Source organism: Aulonocara sp. 'chitande type north' Nkhata Bay, linkage group LG7 (genome assembly GCF_057382095.1).
Source record: "Aulonocara sp. 'chitande type north' Nkhata Bay isolate Kocher_YH1m ecotype deep benthic linkage group LG7, A_spYH_male_GT1.1, whole genome shotgun sequence".
Taxonomy (NCBI): Eukaryota; Metazoa; Chordata; class Actinopteri; order Cichliformes; family Cichlidae; genus Aulonocara; species Aulonocara sp. 'chitande type north' Nkhata Bay.
Genome location: NC_141350.1, coordinates 23,475,810 through 23,494,781, shown reverse-complemented (window position 1 = coordinate 23,494,781; position 18,972 = coordinate 23,475,810). Strand labels below are relative to the sequence as shown.

The following is an 18,972-nucleotide window of genomic DNA, read 5'->3' as shown; positions in this document are numbered from 1 at the left end:
CACTGTTAAAGAGTAGACACTGCGGAAAAATATCTCAGCAGAGCCCTGCACGTGACAACACTCCCTTCTACTTCAAATATACAACACATTAATTATTAATATTTTCTGAACTGTCTCTCAATGGTTACCTTCATGGTGTCAGGCAGGGAATAAAGATCGTGTTTATCTTTTGAAGCAAGTGAATTCCCAGTACTCAGGGGCACAGTTTGCCCCTTCATTGTTCATTTCATACACAGTTTGTGACATTTCAAGGGCGTTTTGCCCTGAGCTCCTATTAATATCTGACCCTGAATTCCAACTCTGCTGATTATCTCTGTGAAATTACATAAATGGTTTCTACACCCACGCCTACAGTAACCAATGAGCTTCTCAGTGATAGTCCTGCTCCTTGAAGAAGACTTCAAATATTATGCACACTACAAACAAATTGATCCAATCTGTTATTCTCTAGCAGGCATTTGGACCATTCCTCTTGTCATTATTATTATTTTTACTTTTCCTGACACAGCTTTACTACAGTGTTTCCTGTTTTTAGCAATGGCCTAATGTGACTCTGTGTGTGTTCTTACAGCCACGATTTCATCGGAGAGTTCAGTACAAGCTACAGGGAAATGTCCAGAAGCCAGTCACAGTTCCACGTCTATGAGGTGATAATCCAACTCCTTTTCCCCACACCTTTCATAATATTAATTATTCATTATTCTCTCATCAAGATATCTAATTCAATTCAATTCAGTTTTATTTATACAGCGCCAAATCACAACAGTCGCCTCAAGGCGCTTTATATTGTAAGGTAGACCCTACAATACATACATAGAGAGAAAAACCCAACAATGAGCAAGCACTTTGGCAACAATGGGAAGGAAAAACTCCCTTTTAACAGGAAGAAACCTCCAGCAGAACCAGGCTCAGGGAGGGGCGGCCATCTGCTGCAACCGGTTGGGGTGAGAGAAGGAAGACAGGATAGAAGACATGCTGTGGAAGAGAGACAGAGATCAATAACAAGCATGATTCAGTGGAGAGCGGTCTATTAACACATAGTGAGTGAGAAAGGTGTCTGAAGAAGAAACACTCAGTGCATCATGGGAATCCTCCAGCAGCCTACACCTATTGCAGAATAACTAAGGGAGGATTCAGGGTCACCTGATCCAGATATCTAACCAAGACATGAACCTTCAAACAGCTATTTGAGCTCATAGAGCGGTGTTAACATATTATTAATGTGAGGGGTTTACACAGCTTACGTGTCAACACTGTAAGGGTAATACTCTCTGATACACCCACTGAACGAGAATAAAACATGCTTCAGAGACTGTTACCCACTGTTGCATGCCGTTGCACAATGTTTAAATAAAACATGTCATTCAACCTGGAAACAGCAAAATGCTGTGCCCCATTTTCAAACTGAACATACCCGAGGCAAGTTGTTATTAAAAAATATCCCCACAAACATTTTAACTAGTCCATGCAGGAGATCGGGCATTTTTAACAAAGAGAATGCTTTGAAAAAAGTGGAAATAATTCAAACGCATGTAGTTTTTCACTTGAATATAGGACACATTGTGCAACTTCAAAGCATTTATAGCGTAATCTCTGTACAACAGTTAGTATACAACAGAAGCTGCACAATAATTAGAGCAATACCAGGAGGACATGTGATCTGGAAAGCTTCTACGTTGTGGTCAGTCTACAAAAGATTAGAAAATTATTGTTGGATTCATTCACTTTTCACTGATTTAAAGTACACATTTTTCATGCTATATTTTCAAGTTGAAACCAACTGTGGTCACACAGTTTAAACAAATGATTTAGTTCATGCCATGCTCAGGACAGCTGTATTTTTCAACCTCAGTGCCATTTAAATACTTTAAATTTGGTGCCATGACAAATAAAGTAAATACTTCGATCTAATAAAATTTTATAGGCTACAAAGCACTAAATAAAAAGAAACAGCTAAGTAATGATATCAAGTCATTAAATAAAAATAATTGACATTATCATGAAAAACTGGAATACTAGAGTAAAGAACTGCAGGTCTGTGGGACTGAAGTGGGTCGGATGAGGCTCACTTCTATCTTTAATCACAGCATTGCGTCCATACAGAAGAACATTTACAGTAGTTTTTCCCCACACACTGCAGCGTGAGCACAGGCTCAAAGTCAGGAAAAGTCATTTTTTTCTGTGTAATGTGAACATAAGTTTTGTCTCTCTTCCCCCTGGGGCCAGAAAGCTAGATGAATAAAACCAGACAAACACATTCATCAGAGGTTGGAATCTGACTGCTCTTACGCTCGTGGATTGTCAGTATACGATGCATCACCTTGATCCGGTAGTTTATAATACCAGGTGCACATGTTCTGAGTTGCATATTTTACGTTATGTTTGAGTTTTGTCTGAGTCAACATTTTCTAGAGCCACCTTCAAGTGTCATTTCTCACCAGTGGGAGTGTATATTATCTTCCTATAGTTTTCAGCAGTTTTTGCCTGTCCCAAGGAGGTTTGTTTCAGGGTTCAAGGATATCTTTCTGCTTGATCGTGAGGTGGCGTTTAGGGCAAGTTAGAAGTGAATTTCTAGTCTGGATCCAACAATTTTGGCAAGAGTTCTTCAGCATTGCTTGATAGGACAAAATTGCTAATTTCACATCATATTTGAACGAGCAAATTGTAAAAAGAAAACAATGGTAGAAATAGTCTTTTCTATACAGTCTTTGATTGCTCTTGTTATTTATTTGTAGCTCACATAATGATCTAAAATGTAAAAGACTCACTTTATTGTTGTGTTCATTTGTATTCCAAAGACTGAAATGGAGCATTATAGCTGGGATTATACACGGATTCTTTAATTACAGTGATTAACAGGCTGATATACAGCCATCCAGATGGAACTCACTAATATGTGTACTGCACGCTGTTAAGCAAGTTCCCTAAAAGGCTGTGCTTCCCTCTTGTCCTCGTTGCAGTTTGCTGACTGGTGTATCAGCTGTGTTCGAGCTAAGCATAAATCACTGAAAGTTAAGAGTCAGTAAAACTATGAAGCATAATCTGGAGAATAGATGTGGGGAGAGCAGGGTGCTCTCTCCACTCTCGTGTGATGTAACTGGGGGTTATCAAATCATTTAGACCTGTGCTGTCTTCAGCTTCATCAATCCTTAGCTCAGTTTTTAATTTTCTCCAAAACAGAGAAAATCAATTGTTCCTTGAGCAGAGGACAAGTAATAGAATACAAAATGAAGTGTGTGAACATGTTCTGAAAAATGTTTGGGGAGTGTGTACACTCTGTTGGAAGCCTCTATTGGAAGCAGTGTCCTGTGGCATTTGGAATACATGAATCTGAAGAGGGAGAGTAAACAGAGCTATTTCCATCAGTAACACCCACTGCAGTGTGCTGATGGAGATTCAGACATGTTTAGTTTTAAGAAGGCATGTGTTTTAATTTATGGAATAATCTGTTTTGATGATTCAAACTGATTTCTACACAGGTGCTAAATCCAAAGAAGAAGGGGAAGAAGAAGAAAAAGTACCAAAACTCAGGAACGGTATGCTGTTATTGTTACTCAAGTTGTCCTAATATGTTGGCTGAACTTTCATGCCATGTACCGATACAAAGTGATGCCATATAAATTCTGTACTTCCAGTGTTCCCTAAAACCTTTCTTCTGCAATATCATAACAGTGCCATCCTCATTTTTATGTGCGTGAAGCATCTGATGTTTACTGTTATCATCGCTAAACTTAAGGATTAAAGTGCCCTATCAAAAATGGATTTTTTTTATTGGTGAGATGTATAGAGGATTTTATCTCAGGTTATTTTCTCAAATATCCCCCTCAATGTTCAGAAATGTTTGGTTTGTTTTCTCATATTTTCCTTACAGTGGTGCAAACGTCATATTAACAGTCCATTAAGAATCGGCTTACATCCACTGTTTTCAAGGTCAACTTAATATTTTATTAGTTAAAAAAGTCTTATAACTTAAAAACTGTAATTTTTACAAGTATATTGTCCTCATATGGAATGTACTGGATAACAATTTGAAATATTTCACATTTGACCTCTGACCTCTCCTTCAAGGTCTAAGTCTATATAATGATACTATATATATGGTTAAACTATTTCTTACTGCCATTGTTTGTTTTGACAAAACATTGGCATATAGAGAATTATATAATGATATATACTGATCCTAAATATCACATTACTTGGACTTCTTTCTTTCTTCTTCAAGGTCAAACATGTAAAACTCATAAAATGTCTTTTATGTTTAAAACTACATTTAAAATTCTGCTGACTTTGTTTTTGTTACCAACATGTAGGAAATGCTGCTGGTTTATGTGGACTCTAAATATCACATTATAGTTTACATTAAAATATCATATCATATTTGACCTCTGACCTCACTCTAACATTTCACATCTGTCTTTGTTTCAAGTTGACCAAAATTACATTATTTTTTACTGAACTACAAGAACAAAGAAAATAAAATCAACATATAGAAAATACAAGACAGTTTCCTTAAAAGTAAATACTGCCTAGAGAACGTGCTGCCTTGGTGGGGTTTTTCGCTCTCAGCACTTCTTGATTCTCCTTTATGGTTTTACCTTAATTCTGGCATCTCGACACACACCTTGTCATCTGTACCATGAGCTGAAAAAGTTCTGAGCCACCTGCACTTTGCTTCTATGGGAGCTGCTTGACATGAAGCTCCCAGTGCAGAATTTTTGTGGTGATGTTACATGCTCATCTGGGTTCAAAAGAGACCCCCCCCCCCCACCACACACACACACACACACACACACATGCAGATAAAAAAATCCTAATCTGGTTTATTTTCTCTATGTCATCTCTGCATGTGTTGGTGTGTTTAGTCTTATTTAGTTTTAGCTTAATAAAATACTATTAGAATTATAAAATAGCATAAAAACCACAGTGGAGCAAAACAGAAAAGATCACAGCCCTAAAAAATAAATGTTAGAAACATTTGATCAGTGGTGTAAAAATGTCTCATCAGAGAATCAGGTGCTACAGTGACAGATTCACACTGCACAAGTACTTCCTGTCTAATTGGTGCACATGTCTGCCTGCAGGTCACTCTGCTGTCCTGCCTGGTGGACACTGAGCTGTCTTTCCTGGACTACATCAGAGGCGGGTAAGGTCACAATAATTGATAACATACAGTACTCAATTAGGCAGTAACATTAATGTCATCATTAAATTCTGAATGGCCTGGAGTTAGCAGTGTAGACGCAGCAGAGAGGACTTCCGCTGCCTTTTATCTCCCACTTCCAAAATGAAGACAGACAGCTGCCGATAACCTGCTGCTTAATTGCTCATGCTGCGTGCTTTGAAACATGCTATCATATAATCTGGCTCGATTGATGGCTCTCTGTTTCTCCTCATGTGACTTATTTATTCTGTTCTTTTATTTCTTGTAGGACTCAGATTAATTTCACAGTGGCAATTGATTTCACAGCATCAAATGGTGAGTGTTTTAAAGCTCTGCCCACATATTATTGAAATCTCTTTAGTGTATCAACTAGGGCTGCCACGATTTGTCGACTAGTCACGATTACGTCGACTATCAAAATCGTCGACGACTGATTTAATAGTCGACGCGTCGTTTGAAGCTTTGTAAGATCACAAAAGACGCAGGAATAAGTGGCAGGATTTAAGAGTGTAATAACGGACTGAAACAGAAGATGGCAGCATTGCATGTACAAGGATGTCAGCTACCGTTAAACCCCGAAGAAGAAGAAGAAGCAGCTGTGTCCCAGAATTCATAGCGCGGCCCAGCGCAGTTTCCAACAATGGCGGCAGCTAGTTAGTTTTAATGTTACTCTTATTATTCTTTCTGGGTCACAAAATAAACGTTTAACATATTTTCAGGCGAGAATGTAGCTGTGTAAACCTCAAATATCGGCTCAGTTTATCAGGACACCACATATTTTCAAAAGCGCTCCGACGTTTTCGGAGACATCTGTTACCCACTAGCTCGTTAGCGAGCCGGGGGCTAGGCTCACTAGCGCCGTGAGAACACCGGACTCCCCGCAAATCGTTTTCAAACCCACCGCCGTCTTTCGCTACTCAGGTTAAATATATATATGAGTCACTTAGATAACTTAAAATGTTATTGTTTGGCTTTTTTTTTAGTATTTTATTTGTTCCTGAGTAAATCAGTTTGTCTGAGATTAAAGTTATAGTTTTTACACAGCTGAATAAACATCAAGCAGACAGCTGATTATCAGAAGTGTGAGATGCTCCAGAATATACTCCAGTGTCCTGTTATATTTTAGATAGCAAGGAGTTTATTAAACTTCACCGAAACAATCTGCAAATTTCATTAAAATTTAATAAACTATCATCTTGTCTTTATTTTTAGTTAGCACAGACCTTAAACACTTAAAGCTGTAAGCTAATGATAGTTATAAGAGCAGATGCTGCTGGTGCAATAAGCTGTAGTTTTACGTCCAATGGATGATGATCTGATTAGTCGACTAATCGCAAAAATAATCGGTGACTAGTCGACTATCAAAATAATCGTTTGTGGCAGCCCTAGTATCAACAGATAAAATGTTGCAGGCTAACGATCAGATCTTTATATGATTTGAACCTTTAAGAGACTGCTTATCCGCTCATTTGATGGCTCTTCACCCCTTAACTTGACTAAGAAGATAGAACAGCTGAAAGCTGGATAATTATTAGAACGCTATCTGTTGCTCTAAATCTCTGAGCTCAGCTTGATTTTACTTGTTAGCCAAAAGTTTCTGCCTCTCTGGAGAACGAAAGCCATTACTCCCACATTTTGCCCAAATTTATTTTCAGTTTAGATTGTTGTGTTCATGTAGTGGCGGTTTATAAAACCCACAGGAAAACCACATTGCATTTATCAGAACAACTTAACGTCAGACAAACAAAATGAGCTATTCTGCACGGATGACTTTGTCAGGGATGAGTAATGTTCTCATTTCAGCAAAAGATGATTTAGTGAGTCAATATATGTTATACAATTTTAGAGACTTCTTTCTGCCACAAGAGATATTAATGAGTTTCTGTGCTGCCATCAAAGCAGCTCCCACACTGTAAAATAATAGTGGTGTGATGCATCTATTTATAATGTATGCATATTATCTTCATTAGTTTTTCTTTGATCCTATTTGTAAAACAGGTTGTTCCAGACTGTTACAGCTGTCTCATTTCTTTAATAATGTTGCGCAAACAAAGCCGTAGGCTACAAGTTTTCTCAAACCCAAAGCCAACGCTGAACTCATTTCAAATGAATATTATTATTGTGACCCAAATCTAATACAGCATGTTCATCTGGGCCACAGAGCACCCTTGGTTTTCTAATTATTATTATTATTATTATTATTATTATTATTATTATCTGGCAGATGTGTCACCGCATAGTCCTGTAAGGGGTGCAAGATTTATAGTATGAGTGACCTCCTCGCCGCCACAGCTTCCAAATACTGTCGGTTATTTGGATTCATGCTCACATACACCATCCTGCTGTTGCAAATGTTAGATGGAGAACCACCTCAATGTGCATTAATCTGAAGCTGAAAGGGGCCTAGAATAGGTCCTCTAGTACAGCGGTCCCCAACCTTTTTTGCACCACGGACCAGTTTATGCCCGACAATATTTTCACAGACCGGCCTTTAAGGTGTCGCGGATAAATACAACAAAATAAAACTAGTACCGGTACCGAAAAAAAGAAGATTTATTCATAACACACGTGAAAAGACCCAGGAAAACAGAGTTAACGATAAAAACGATAACAAAATAACGCTGAAAACCGATAAAAACCCTGAAAACCACACATTTCACACCTGAGCCTCAACTCTCGCGGCCCGGTACCAAACGACTCACGGACTGGTACCGGTTCGAGGCCCGGGGGTTGGGGACCGCTGCTCTAGTACAGTCTTCACTCTACTTTTTAGCGCAGCTTCAACAACATTAATATAACTGGCTCACTGGTGTAAGGCTGTTATTTAGTCTTAAATTTGCATTTATCAGTATTCTCAGTTTTTCAAATTTCACTCTGTAATGGTGACAGTCGTTCACATACGCTGTCTTGGTAACACATTCAAGCAGTTATTTGGACAGTTCTTTCAAAGCCCGCAAGAAAATGAATAAGGGAAGACTGTAGTTGTGACAGTTGGAACATAAATGAAATAAAGATTAGCTTCAGGACTTTGGTAATGTCCACAAAAAGATTTTGTACAAAGGCCAGAAATGCGATGAAACAAAAAAGATTTGACAAAAACCTTCACCATGATAGTGAGCAGCATAACAAACTCTTGTGAACGTATGTTATGTGCACGCGTTAGTGCAGCAACACATGCTAAATGTTAGCATCTGCTTTGGTCCTCATAGTGTAACGTGCTAGTATGCTAACATTTCTTAATTAGCACTTAATACAAATATACTTTTACATTTGCAAACGTAAAAGTATATTTGTACAAACATTTACATTTGTTTGGTAATATATCAAAGTACAGAATAAATTTAATTGCATGGGAAGCAACAGTGTCTTGGATTATATCCGTGAATTATATGACAATCAGTTACTAAGAAACACGATTGGCTCTCATGTTTCCTGTTTTGCCCGCTAATTGGGTCTTTATGTGCAGGTGGGAAAGGCCACTGTCTTTATCCTCATCCTGAGTGCTGTTGCTTCTTTTATAATATCTGTGATCTGTTCTCAAGGCTGTTAAATTCTACCCAGTCCATAGAGCCTAAGGTTTTTCATTTTAGCCTTACAGTTTTGTAACTGCTTACGATTAAATTCAGTAATGTTTGCTTCAGGTTGAAAGAGCCAATAGTTTAAGAGTTAATTACTGAACTATTTAAAAATAGATCTATGTGGTAAATAAATGAATCCAAACTGCCTGACAGGGTCCATAAGTTACGAGCTAATTTGAGAAAATGTAAATATTTTTGGTTTTGATGTTCACATTGTAACAAAAATCAAATAACACATGATTTTTGGTCTTTGCTCTCGTCGTTATATTAACTTTTCTTTCATGTAGCTATTCTTAAATAAATAGGACACAATTTACGATGGGCTTTATTTAATACCAGTTTTGCCATTATTGGGTTTGATTATTTAATTGTCAGGAGTGGCTTTTGAAATTTATACACAAGAATATTGTCAGTTTTTGCTTATTTCATTAGTTTGTGCAAATTGGAATAAAGCTCTGAAGGATCGGCTCAATATCTTGTAAGTTTAAAATGACTACAGTACGTTTCATGTTGCCTATCTATCCTGCAATATTTGGGGAAATTGTATGACCCACTGAGGTGTGAGGCAGCCACTGAGATTGTTTCTTCCTCCAGTGCAGCTGTGCCTTGCAGAAATGTCTGTCTGCAATTTAACCCCTTTCACCTTCTCTCCTCCTTTTTATTTCAATATGACTCACAGCCCAGGGGGAGCAGGCATAATTACAGTGTGATGCTGATGTGTGTTTTATTTTGTTGAACCATTCGGGTCCCAGGCAACCCATCCCAGCCCACCTCACTCCATTACATGAGCCCTTACCAGCTAAATGACTATGCCATGGCACTGCGGGCTGTCGGTGAGATCATCCAGGACTACGACAGCGACAAGATGTTTCCCGCGCTGGGTTTTGGTGCCAAGCTTCCCCCAGATGGACGGGTCTCACATGAGTTTGCCCTGGTGAGGACATCGTTTTTTTTCTTCATATCCAGCCATCCATTTGTCCAGATACATACATGAAAAAAAAGCTTTGCTCCATTTTTTCTTCTGTATTATGTTTAGGCACATACAGTCTAAACCTGGATTAAACATGCAAACGTTATGTTGTTTCTTCCACGTAAGATGTTGAAAAATGATGAAGGGTTGACTGACAGTATATTGTTTACTTCTTGTTTGCTTAATAATTGACACGGGAAATTATTGGATTCCAAGTTCCATTTGAGTAACGTTTTAAGGTTTTAGTCTTAACACTGCAAAACCTTTCTTTAGGCAGTAATGAAACTTTAAATAATAAAGTGAAGCAAGGATCTAAGCCTCTATTACCAACTCTTTAAAGCTGTGCATAGACATGGCCTCAGTTTGAGCTAAAGTTAACATGTGTCATGCTAAATGTTAGCATCTGCTTTGGTCCTCACAGTGTAACGTGCTAGTATGCTAACATTTCTTAATTAGCACTTAACACAAATATACTTTTGTTTGCTATTTGGTAATATATCAAAGTACAGGATAAATTAAATTGCATGGGAAGCAACAGTGTCTTTAATATTAGTGCCAGTCCATCTGTGAATTATATGATAATCAGTTACTAAGAAACTTGACCTGACAAGGTGAGGAACCGTCAAAGAGCGTGGTTTCATCCTCTGGAAATCTTGTCATTTTTGTAGTCTGTTGGATCTGACACTGGGCAAGAAGTGAGGCATACGCTGGAGATGTTTTCAGTCCTTCACAAAGCCACAATTCATCTGATAATTAAATCTTGTGTTATGTGAGATTCCAACCAAACAATGTTTTTGACCAAAGGAAATAAAGCCTTGCTTTGTGACGGGTCTTGTGAAATTCAGTGCTGATTTGATGAACATCATTAGAACTGGCAGAATAAAAGATTTGGCCTGTCCTCAAACTGCTGTTGAATACGGCTGCGAAAGCAAATCTTTTCATATCTTTGGTGCCAGCTGGAGGAGTCTGTCAGTCACACTGAGACCACAAGAAAACTAAAGCGACATCTAAAACATAACGTAATACTGCATGCAAGTTAAAAAAGAAAACTTTTCGAAAATCCAACAAAAAACACTTTCAAACAGGCACTCTCTTACATACTTGGTGTTACAGTGAACAAATATATTGGTGGGTGGTCAGTGCTGCTGTCCAAAAACGTGTACACAGCATCCAAACTGCCTGCGCACTGTGGAGATAGAAGCCAAAAGAGCCAAGTGAGTTTGTTTTTAGGTGTGATAACATGCCAAGTTTATTTTTTTTAATTATTTGTATAAGGCCACTGTTAGTCATACAAGAGTGACATAGTATTTTAACTGTAGTTTAATTTCTTTGTATCAATCTTTTTTCTGTTGAAAATGGGCAGATTGTAGGCTGCATTTTATTTTATTAAACCAAAGACAGTGCAAATTAACTGATTTACTATGTCTAGTTAGTGTCATGGCTGTGTGAAGGCAGGCAGGGAGGAAGAACCCAAAATGCAGGACTCGGAGGCAGATGTAAACTCAAAACACTCAGCTTTATTGCTGGGCAGAAAAGGAACATAAAGTTAACTAAACTGGGCGGGCAGGCGGGGTTACCGTGAGGGTGAGTAGACGTTAACGACGCGACACTGACACAAAGACACACTGGGCTTAAATACACTGAGGGAGTCATCAAGGAATTAGAGACAGAAGGGGAACACAGCTGGGAGGAATAAGACCTAACGAGACAGGGAGAGCAAAGCTGGAACACTGACATCAGACAGGAACAAGAACCTTCAAAGTAAAACAGGAAACAAAACACACTTTACCAAGACACGGACTAGACAGAGACAGACTTGACACTGAACAAAACCTACTAAATAATAATCATAATCAAAACAGTATCACTGATCAATCAGAACATAAATCCTAATCTAGAAAAACACCAAAATACAAGAAACAGAAAGCTGGGTCAACATGACCCAGAACCGTGACAGTTAGCTTCTAAGGACCATTTTTAGTTTTATACCATCAACATTATGAAATTTGGTAACGTTAAGACTTTTTTGAACTGTAACTGTGATGCAGTGACTGGCACTGTCAGTTCACAGCATGAAGATTTTGGTTGGTTCTTGGTTCATGAATTACCTCATGAATCTCCTCCAGTTAGGTTCAGCGATGATTCCTTATTGGCTGCAGTTGTGCATGTCTGGGTGTCTGCCTCTGTGTTAGTACTGCGATGGACTGATGATCTGTCAGTGTCAGCTGGGAAAGGTTCAAGTCTGGAATTGATGGATGTAACTTTTGCACTTTTTTCCCAGACCCTCTCATTTGTATTGTAGATAAGATAAGATAACCTTTATTAGTCCCACACGTGGGAAATTTGTTTTGTCACAGCAGGAAGTGGACAGTGCAAAAGTTATGAGGCAAAAATTAGAATACAATAAGAATAAATACAGTACACAACTGTACAGAATAGAAAATAAAATACTATATACAGTAGAATAAAATAAAATAAATATACAATAAGATAAAAATAGAATACAAATACAAATACTATATACAACTGAGTAAAAATACAACGATGACAGAAAGGATTATTGCACTTAGTATTATACAGAAAGGATTATTGCAGTCGCTGAAGGTAATTTTTTGAGATTAATTTTTTAAAGGATTCTGATAAATTTACATCGATTTGTGTGTAATTGTGTCTAGGAAATTGGTACCTTCTCATAAACCTATGATTAATTCATTAAAATAGATTGGAGCAGGTTTGTACTTTGTGGAAGCTGCCATATCCCTCCACCGTGTATAAATACAGTCGGCAGGAAGAACTTCTAGTTTCTGACTAATTGTGTTTTATGTACGTGGCTATAAAATGGCTCCATAAACAAAACAAGGCAGAGGAGAAGAGAGGCTGTAGGAGTTTGCGTGCTGACATTTCAATTTGTGCCTGCACCTTCAGACTAAAGATATAAAGTAGCTCTGTTTTACCTTTGGAGAAGGAGTCCCTCTCACTAAAGAAATTAAATTGCAAAAAATAAGAAAATGCCAGTGGTATCTAAAAAATATAGTATCCTCTTCCTCCTCACATCAAGCCTCATCTCCTAAACTGAAGTCAGGGCTCTAACAGCGTGCATAAGTTTATTCCACGATATTGTCAGCAGATAAGACATGTGACCTGAACAGCTAAAAAAGAGCTGACTAAACAACAACAGCTGGTTGTAAGCTAACATTACTCTCGCTAATGTTATAGTCAAGTGTCCTAAAAATCATACTTTCCCTCTGATAAAGAGTTTGATTACATTCTCACAGCATATGAGCATCTTACTGACAGAAAACCTCAGCATGTTCTCAGCAACTCATTTTAGCTTTGCTGTAATCGGACAGAGGTGAGCTTCTCAGACTCATTGATCTGTATCTGACTCCTTCCACAAAGTTTTACAGCCTTTTCCCGAGTAAATACGCTTCTCACCCAGCATTGACAGCTGAGGTATACAGTGGGCTGACAACAAGGTAATGCACTCAAATGGGTAGGGGCATTCTACTGACATGCAGCAGTGAAGATTTGACCTACTGTAGCTTTAAACTTAGGGTTGAGATCCCACATTGTTCATATTGAGTAGAAATAGTTGTGCTTTTGACTGTTCATCTCTCCTTATTCCACTCATCCATTTGTCTCTACCACTCTGCCAGTGTCAAGTGCTCTAGGGCTGTAGACATCCTGACCATTACTCAAGCCGCACATAATCTCTTCTTGGTCGACTCTCACCTCCAGATGTTGCTCCAGAGGCATTTACAGCCATTACAGCTGCTCAGCATCGGCTACTCCCTAAAGGCACACATGCATTAATTTAACGATTGAGGATCTGACTGAGTCAGCTCTTAAAGAGGAAGGCTACAGCTGTGTAGCCACAGTGGGAGAAGGCCACCACTGAATCTGACGTTAATTATGCAAGCTCCATTTACAAAACAATGGAGTCTCATGTGCACTGTTCGTACTCATGGGTAGCCAAGCAGAGTTAGTGAGGATGGTTTCTTACTCAGATAATTGAAAGCCTAAAACATATGGGTAGTTTAAATAATGCATTGTTTCCTTTTTTGCGACTTTCTTTTGGGCCTCCAAAAGCAGTCAACCAGGCACAGATTTAATATTTTAATATTACAGATGTGGGAGACACAGAGGAAGAAGCCAGAGGATGGGCTTATGTCAGAGTCTAATACAAATTATCATCATGTTTGATCTTTTTATAACTAACACTGCAGCTCCAACTTGCCTGAGGATACCATTTACCGAACTGATGCAAAAGAAGGATTAAAGCCTTCCTTAAACTATGTAATTTATAAGTCTAGCTGAGATTCTGCATCCTTAAAAGATCTTTTACACTTGGTGTTAATATTGGAGTATTATCGATGTTTTGGCCCCGGGTTGACCACTTTTCACGTCTCTCAATATGCTAACAGGGAATCCTGTTGTTTGACACTTTGCATCCGAACATGTTCGTTATGATAATTAATTATAACTCTGTCCCAGTCCAGGGAGATCAAATTTAATACAACTTTATATTTTGTTTCCTTGCAGCATGGTGATGTTTTTATTATTCCTTTTAGCAATAAGGAAGTGTCTTCAAATATCAAAACACTTTGCAATATAATTTCATTTAGTTTAATGCCTGATGTTAGATACATGCTACAATCGAGACACTGAGTGCCTTTGAATAAACATTGAGATCAAATCAGTGAAGGTGACAGGATGTGTAAACGTTTAGCCTATGGTGCTGTGAACATATCAACACATATGTCAATATAATCTGTAATTAATTTGGGGCATTTAACATTTGATGTTACTGTAAATGCAGGTTTACAAATCGCCCGTTAAATTGCATCTCTTTTTGTTTTTATCCTCCTACTCTTGATCCTTAGTGCAGTTCCTTAAGATCCCTTCCTTCTTTAATGCTTTTCTGAATGACTTCCTGTCTTACAAAGGAGGTCTGAACATCAGGTGGATGGGGCTTACAGCCAGAGTTGTGTTACTTTGATTAACATGTTAAGAAAATCTACTTTTTGACATCATCGAGAGCTAAGTGTAGAAAGAACTGTCTGAAAGTGAGAATTTAGAGAACCTGCTGAGTTTTAATTGGTATCATTTTTGCTACATTTGGCATTTTTTGCAATTTATTTATTCAGGTTTTCAGGGGGAAAAAATCTAATGGTTTAGAGGTCTCAAAAACTCCCAGACTCCTGTATCAAAAACAGTACACTTTGCGTTACAGGGATAACACAAAATTGACATAGAGGCGAGACACACTGTTCAGGTTGCTGTCAGGCAAGAAAGCTAATACACAGAGAGAGAGAGAAACCTGTTCATCCACAATTTAGAATCACAAATTAACCTCACGTGTCTGTCTTTGGACTGTGGGAGGATACGGGAGCATCTGGAGAGCACCCACAAAGAGAACATGCAAACCCTGCAGACAGTCCCCAGGCAGGTTCAAACCTAAATCTTCTTGCTGTGACACAGTAGCACTATCCACTGCACTGCCAACTGTCTTAAATATGTTAAGTAGAAATTTAAGGCTCTTTTTTGCTGTGACAAGATGACTTAGACTGCATATTTGAGTTTTTTATTAGTGACTCTAAAATCTTCCAAGGGCCTTTTGTGCAGATGAAATTTCTGAATGTCTTATTGTTAACTCATTCACATCTTTGTGTTTTTGTGCAGAATGGTAATCCACAGAACCCATACTGCACTGGTATTGAGGGTGTGATGGAGGCCTATTACCAGAGTCTCAAGAGTGTACGTCTTTATGGACCCACCCACTTCTCCCCTGTTATTAACCATGTGGCCAGGTACGTCCATTATAAATACACCGAGGGATGTGAAACATGTGGTCTGACACGTGTTAATGTCATTAAGCACCATGTCACCAAGAATTGTGCAGCTCAGCAGGAAAGATTCCTAAAAGATTAATCAGCCTTGGTGAAGTTACAGCTTTAAGTGGAGGGAAAAGATGGGGATAAATGTGCTAACAGCACCATCACCTGAGAGGAATCAATACCTGCTGTGGTGGTTTGAACATGCAAAGTGGTCATCACAGTGCTTTCAGCAGAAGTCTGCTTCTAGCCTGCACAGTGGCTGATAGACTGGCTTGAGGAGCAAGAATAGGAGCTAATGAGATTTGAAGAAAAAAGAGAAAACAGCTGAGATGCACCTCTGAAGAAATGGCAGTGTGACTCAGTGTTTTCATAGTATACAAACAGTTGGCATTAAGCAGGATTCCCTTATTTAGCAGCAATACAGAAAGTATCAGCTATATGTAGTAATAACACCAAACCAAGCTGCTACATTATACAATCAAAAAGCCAGATGATAAATTAAAAAATAATTGAAATCAACTTCGAAGTTCATTCTGCATCTCCATGTTGTCAAAAGTCTATACAAGGCTTAGCATCACTTCTAATTTCATGATGGTCGGCTCATTCCATCATTCTGAAATAAACACGGGCATACCACTACTACTATTCCTACTCAGTTGTTAAAACATATATAATGAGTGCTGTAAAAATTTTAGGTTCTAATACTTTTCTGGATATATCTTTTTAAAAAATGGTTCATCAACCCTCTTTACGGCTATTCTTTTGCACATTGAAATCTGCGTCAGACTATCAAAGATAAAAGCCTGAATATGTTATTGGTCATTGCCACCATCAAAATGAATCAGGATCTGTAATTTGGTAAAGATACAAAAAATGAAGAAAAACATTCACGCTCTTACTGTAAAGTCATATAAAGACAAATATTTGAGCATATAAAGTTTTTGATTAGTATTCAGAATGATTGAAATTTACAGAAAAGCTTGAATTTAATTTATTTTTTTCAAATTTTAATCGCCTGATAAATCTTTTAATGTATAACTATAATTATCGTATAGAGTAGTTTCCTTTCTTTTTCCAAAAAGCCATCGATTGAATCATTTACTGAATCCAAAGATTAGACTTAAAGTTCTTAAACTGTTCTTTTGAACATAGTTTTAAAATAACATTTATAAGCTCAGTGCATACAGGATTATGATTGCTGGCGCCACTGCTGTGAATAACAGTAAATGTCACACCTCCTACCGCTTCACAGATATACAATAGATAAATCCCTTTCTGGCCATCCCAAGAGCCATAAATAGACAATTCCCTATGCTTCAGTGTTAAAGAGTTCGAAACCAGATCAGCGTGAGACATACCAAGTTGACTTTTCACTGGATCAGCAAATATGCTCTTCTAAAGGTTTCAAATATTTAAAACAAGTAATACCTTTAGCAGATACTGAAAGAAGCTGTCAGCTGCACTTACTCAATTCACACAAAAAAATCACCGATAGAAAGTTACGTGCTGTTTCCTAGTTCTGTGTCTTCCAACTCCCACCTGACATCCTCTATTGCCAGATCTTGTCTCATGATCCTCAAGATTGACTGTAACAAGCACTTTCCCCCCCCTTTCATCATCGGCTTTCAAATCCCATCTCTGCAAGCGTCGTCCGCCCACTCAGCCTGAGAATAGATGCATTGTTCACTCCTCACTTGTGTGGAGCATCTGACTGAAATCCAGGAAGATGGCACTTAGAAACAGTGGCATCAAGTCACGTCAAATCACTAATTGCTTGACTGTTTTCACCTAAGAGTGTTGTTTAATGTATGGTCTCAAAATGCCATGGCACATCACTTCAAAAGTTTTGGTTCATATAACGAAAACCTCTGCAGGCATTGGCTGAATCCATCATGTTTAACAGTATTTTTTTAACTGTTATGAAGTCAATGTAATAAACTTGTTCTGCATGAAACTATATTTCAAAGTATTTATCTTTGTATATTAATTGGGTTTCTATATTAACTTTTAATGCTGCAAGTAACATGTTATACGCTATAATAATCACATACTAATAAGCATTAGTAAGGCATTAGTGTTTACTTAATCATTTATAAAGCATTACTCCTCCTTAGTATGTAATTAAATACAGGTATAAATGTGTGTTCTTTAATATATATTATCATTGTTTGTGAATGTTGTTAAGGTTCAAAATTGAGGAGGGAGAGTACAAACCAAGCTCTTGGTCAAACAATGATTTTAATGACTACACACGTGTGGGAAGACACTCTGTACGCAGACAGCCAGTAGTCCTCGACTTAATCAAAGCATAAACAGATATTTTATAGCATCAGGGTTTGATTTACTGACGCCCCTTCATGCGTCACAGATACATTTTATACATAGATCAGATCAACACCACAATGGCTTTTCACCCAGAAAATCATCTTCTATTTTCATGGCTGGTACTTTCCGTTCTTGTCTTAAAGTAAATTGTTCCTCTTTCTTGCCGAGACAACAAGGACGGTTCCTCTTTTACCGAGACACTTTTGCAGTTACAACCAGACATGACTAATCTCTCCTCTAAATAAATTTAACTCATGTGTGTGTGTCACGACCTCACATGCTCTTTCTCAATTCACCTGTTGCACTTCTGACCTTTCACCAGACCAGAGGCTCACTGAGACTATGTGTATGTCTTCTACTAAATAAATGTTTTAATCAAAAACCCCTACTAAAAGCTTAATATGAAATGACCTGATATATAAGTGTTTTGTAAGCATGTATTGCAATTCCTTCTATGTTCTAGTTTTCCCTCAGCATGGATCATCTAGACACTCTCACTAGATGAAGCTTAAGACCATTAATGAACCTGAACATCAACTCAAATAAGCACAGATATGCATTGTGTATAAAATAGTCATAACTGCTTAAGGCCTTCTTAAAGCTATCTGTTACATTGTTAAAGCCTCGTCTTAGCCTGCTGCTCAAAATAACTTCCACTTCTGCAAAACTCTCCAAGCCTGTTTCCTGTCAGCCTGTGACTTTTAGCCTTTCTGAAAGACACACACTGTTTAAACCTCTAAACACAATATAAACTCCAGATTATATTATTAATGCAATGGTAATGATGACAATTATTTAACAATAGCAGTAAAATAATTTCCCTGCTCCACAATGTGTTAATAAAAGTTTAATAAATACTTTTCATTGAAATGTAATATTTAGAAATGTTGTGATTACAAAAAACGTTAGAAAAAAGTCTGGCTTTCATTGAGAATAGGTGTGAAATACTTGAATGAAAACCAGTTTTTGTGCGCTTTGTGTGTTAAATACCCCAAACCTCAAACTAATTAGTGTAGCCATGCCCTTCAAATATGCCTATTTCACTTTTTACGTAATTTTTTTGGGCCTGGCAACTACACGCAGCTGTAATTGGTCCAGTTG

At 37.9% G+C, this 18,972-nt stretch overlaps 1 protein-coding gene across 3 annotated transcripts in view; it reads left to right on the top strand.

Annotated features, from left to right (window-relative positions):
* The window catches only part of LOC147325158 (copine-8-like), a 94,493-nt gene that overhangs the window by 70,252 nt on the left and 5,269 nt on the right, over window positions 1–18,972 (top strand). For all 3 annotated transcript variants that reach the window (XM_086299511.1, XM_086299512.1, XM_086299513.1), the window contains exons 11-16: window positions 572–647; window positions 3,480–3,536; window positions 5,082–5,143; window positions 5,430–5,476; window positions 9,492–9,673; window positions 15,392–15,519. In XM_086299511.1, the coding sequence (XP_086155637.1) occupies window positions 572–647; window positions 3,480–3,536; window positions 5,082–5,143; window positions 5,430–5,476; window positions 9,492–9,673; window positions 15,392–15,519 (552 nt within the window). The remainder of the gene's footprint in view (window positions 1–571; window positions 648–3,479; window positions 3,537–5,081; window positions 5,144–5,429; window positions 5,477–9,491; window positions 9,674–15,391; window positions 15,520–18,972) is intronic.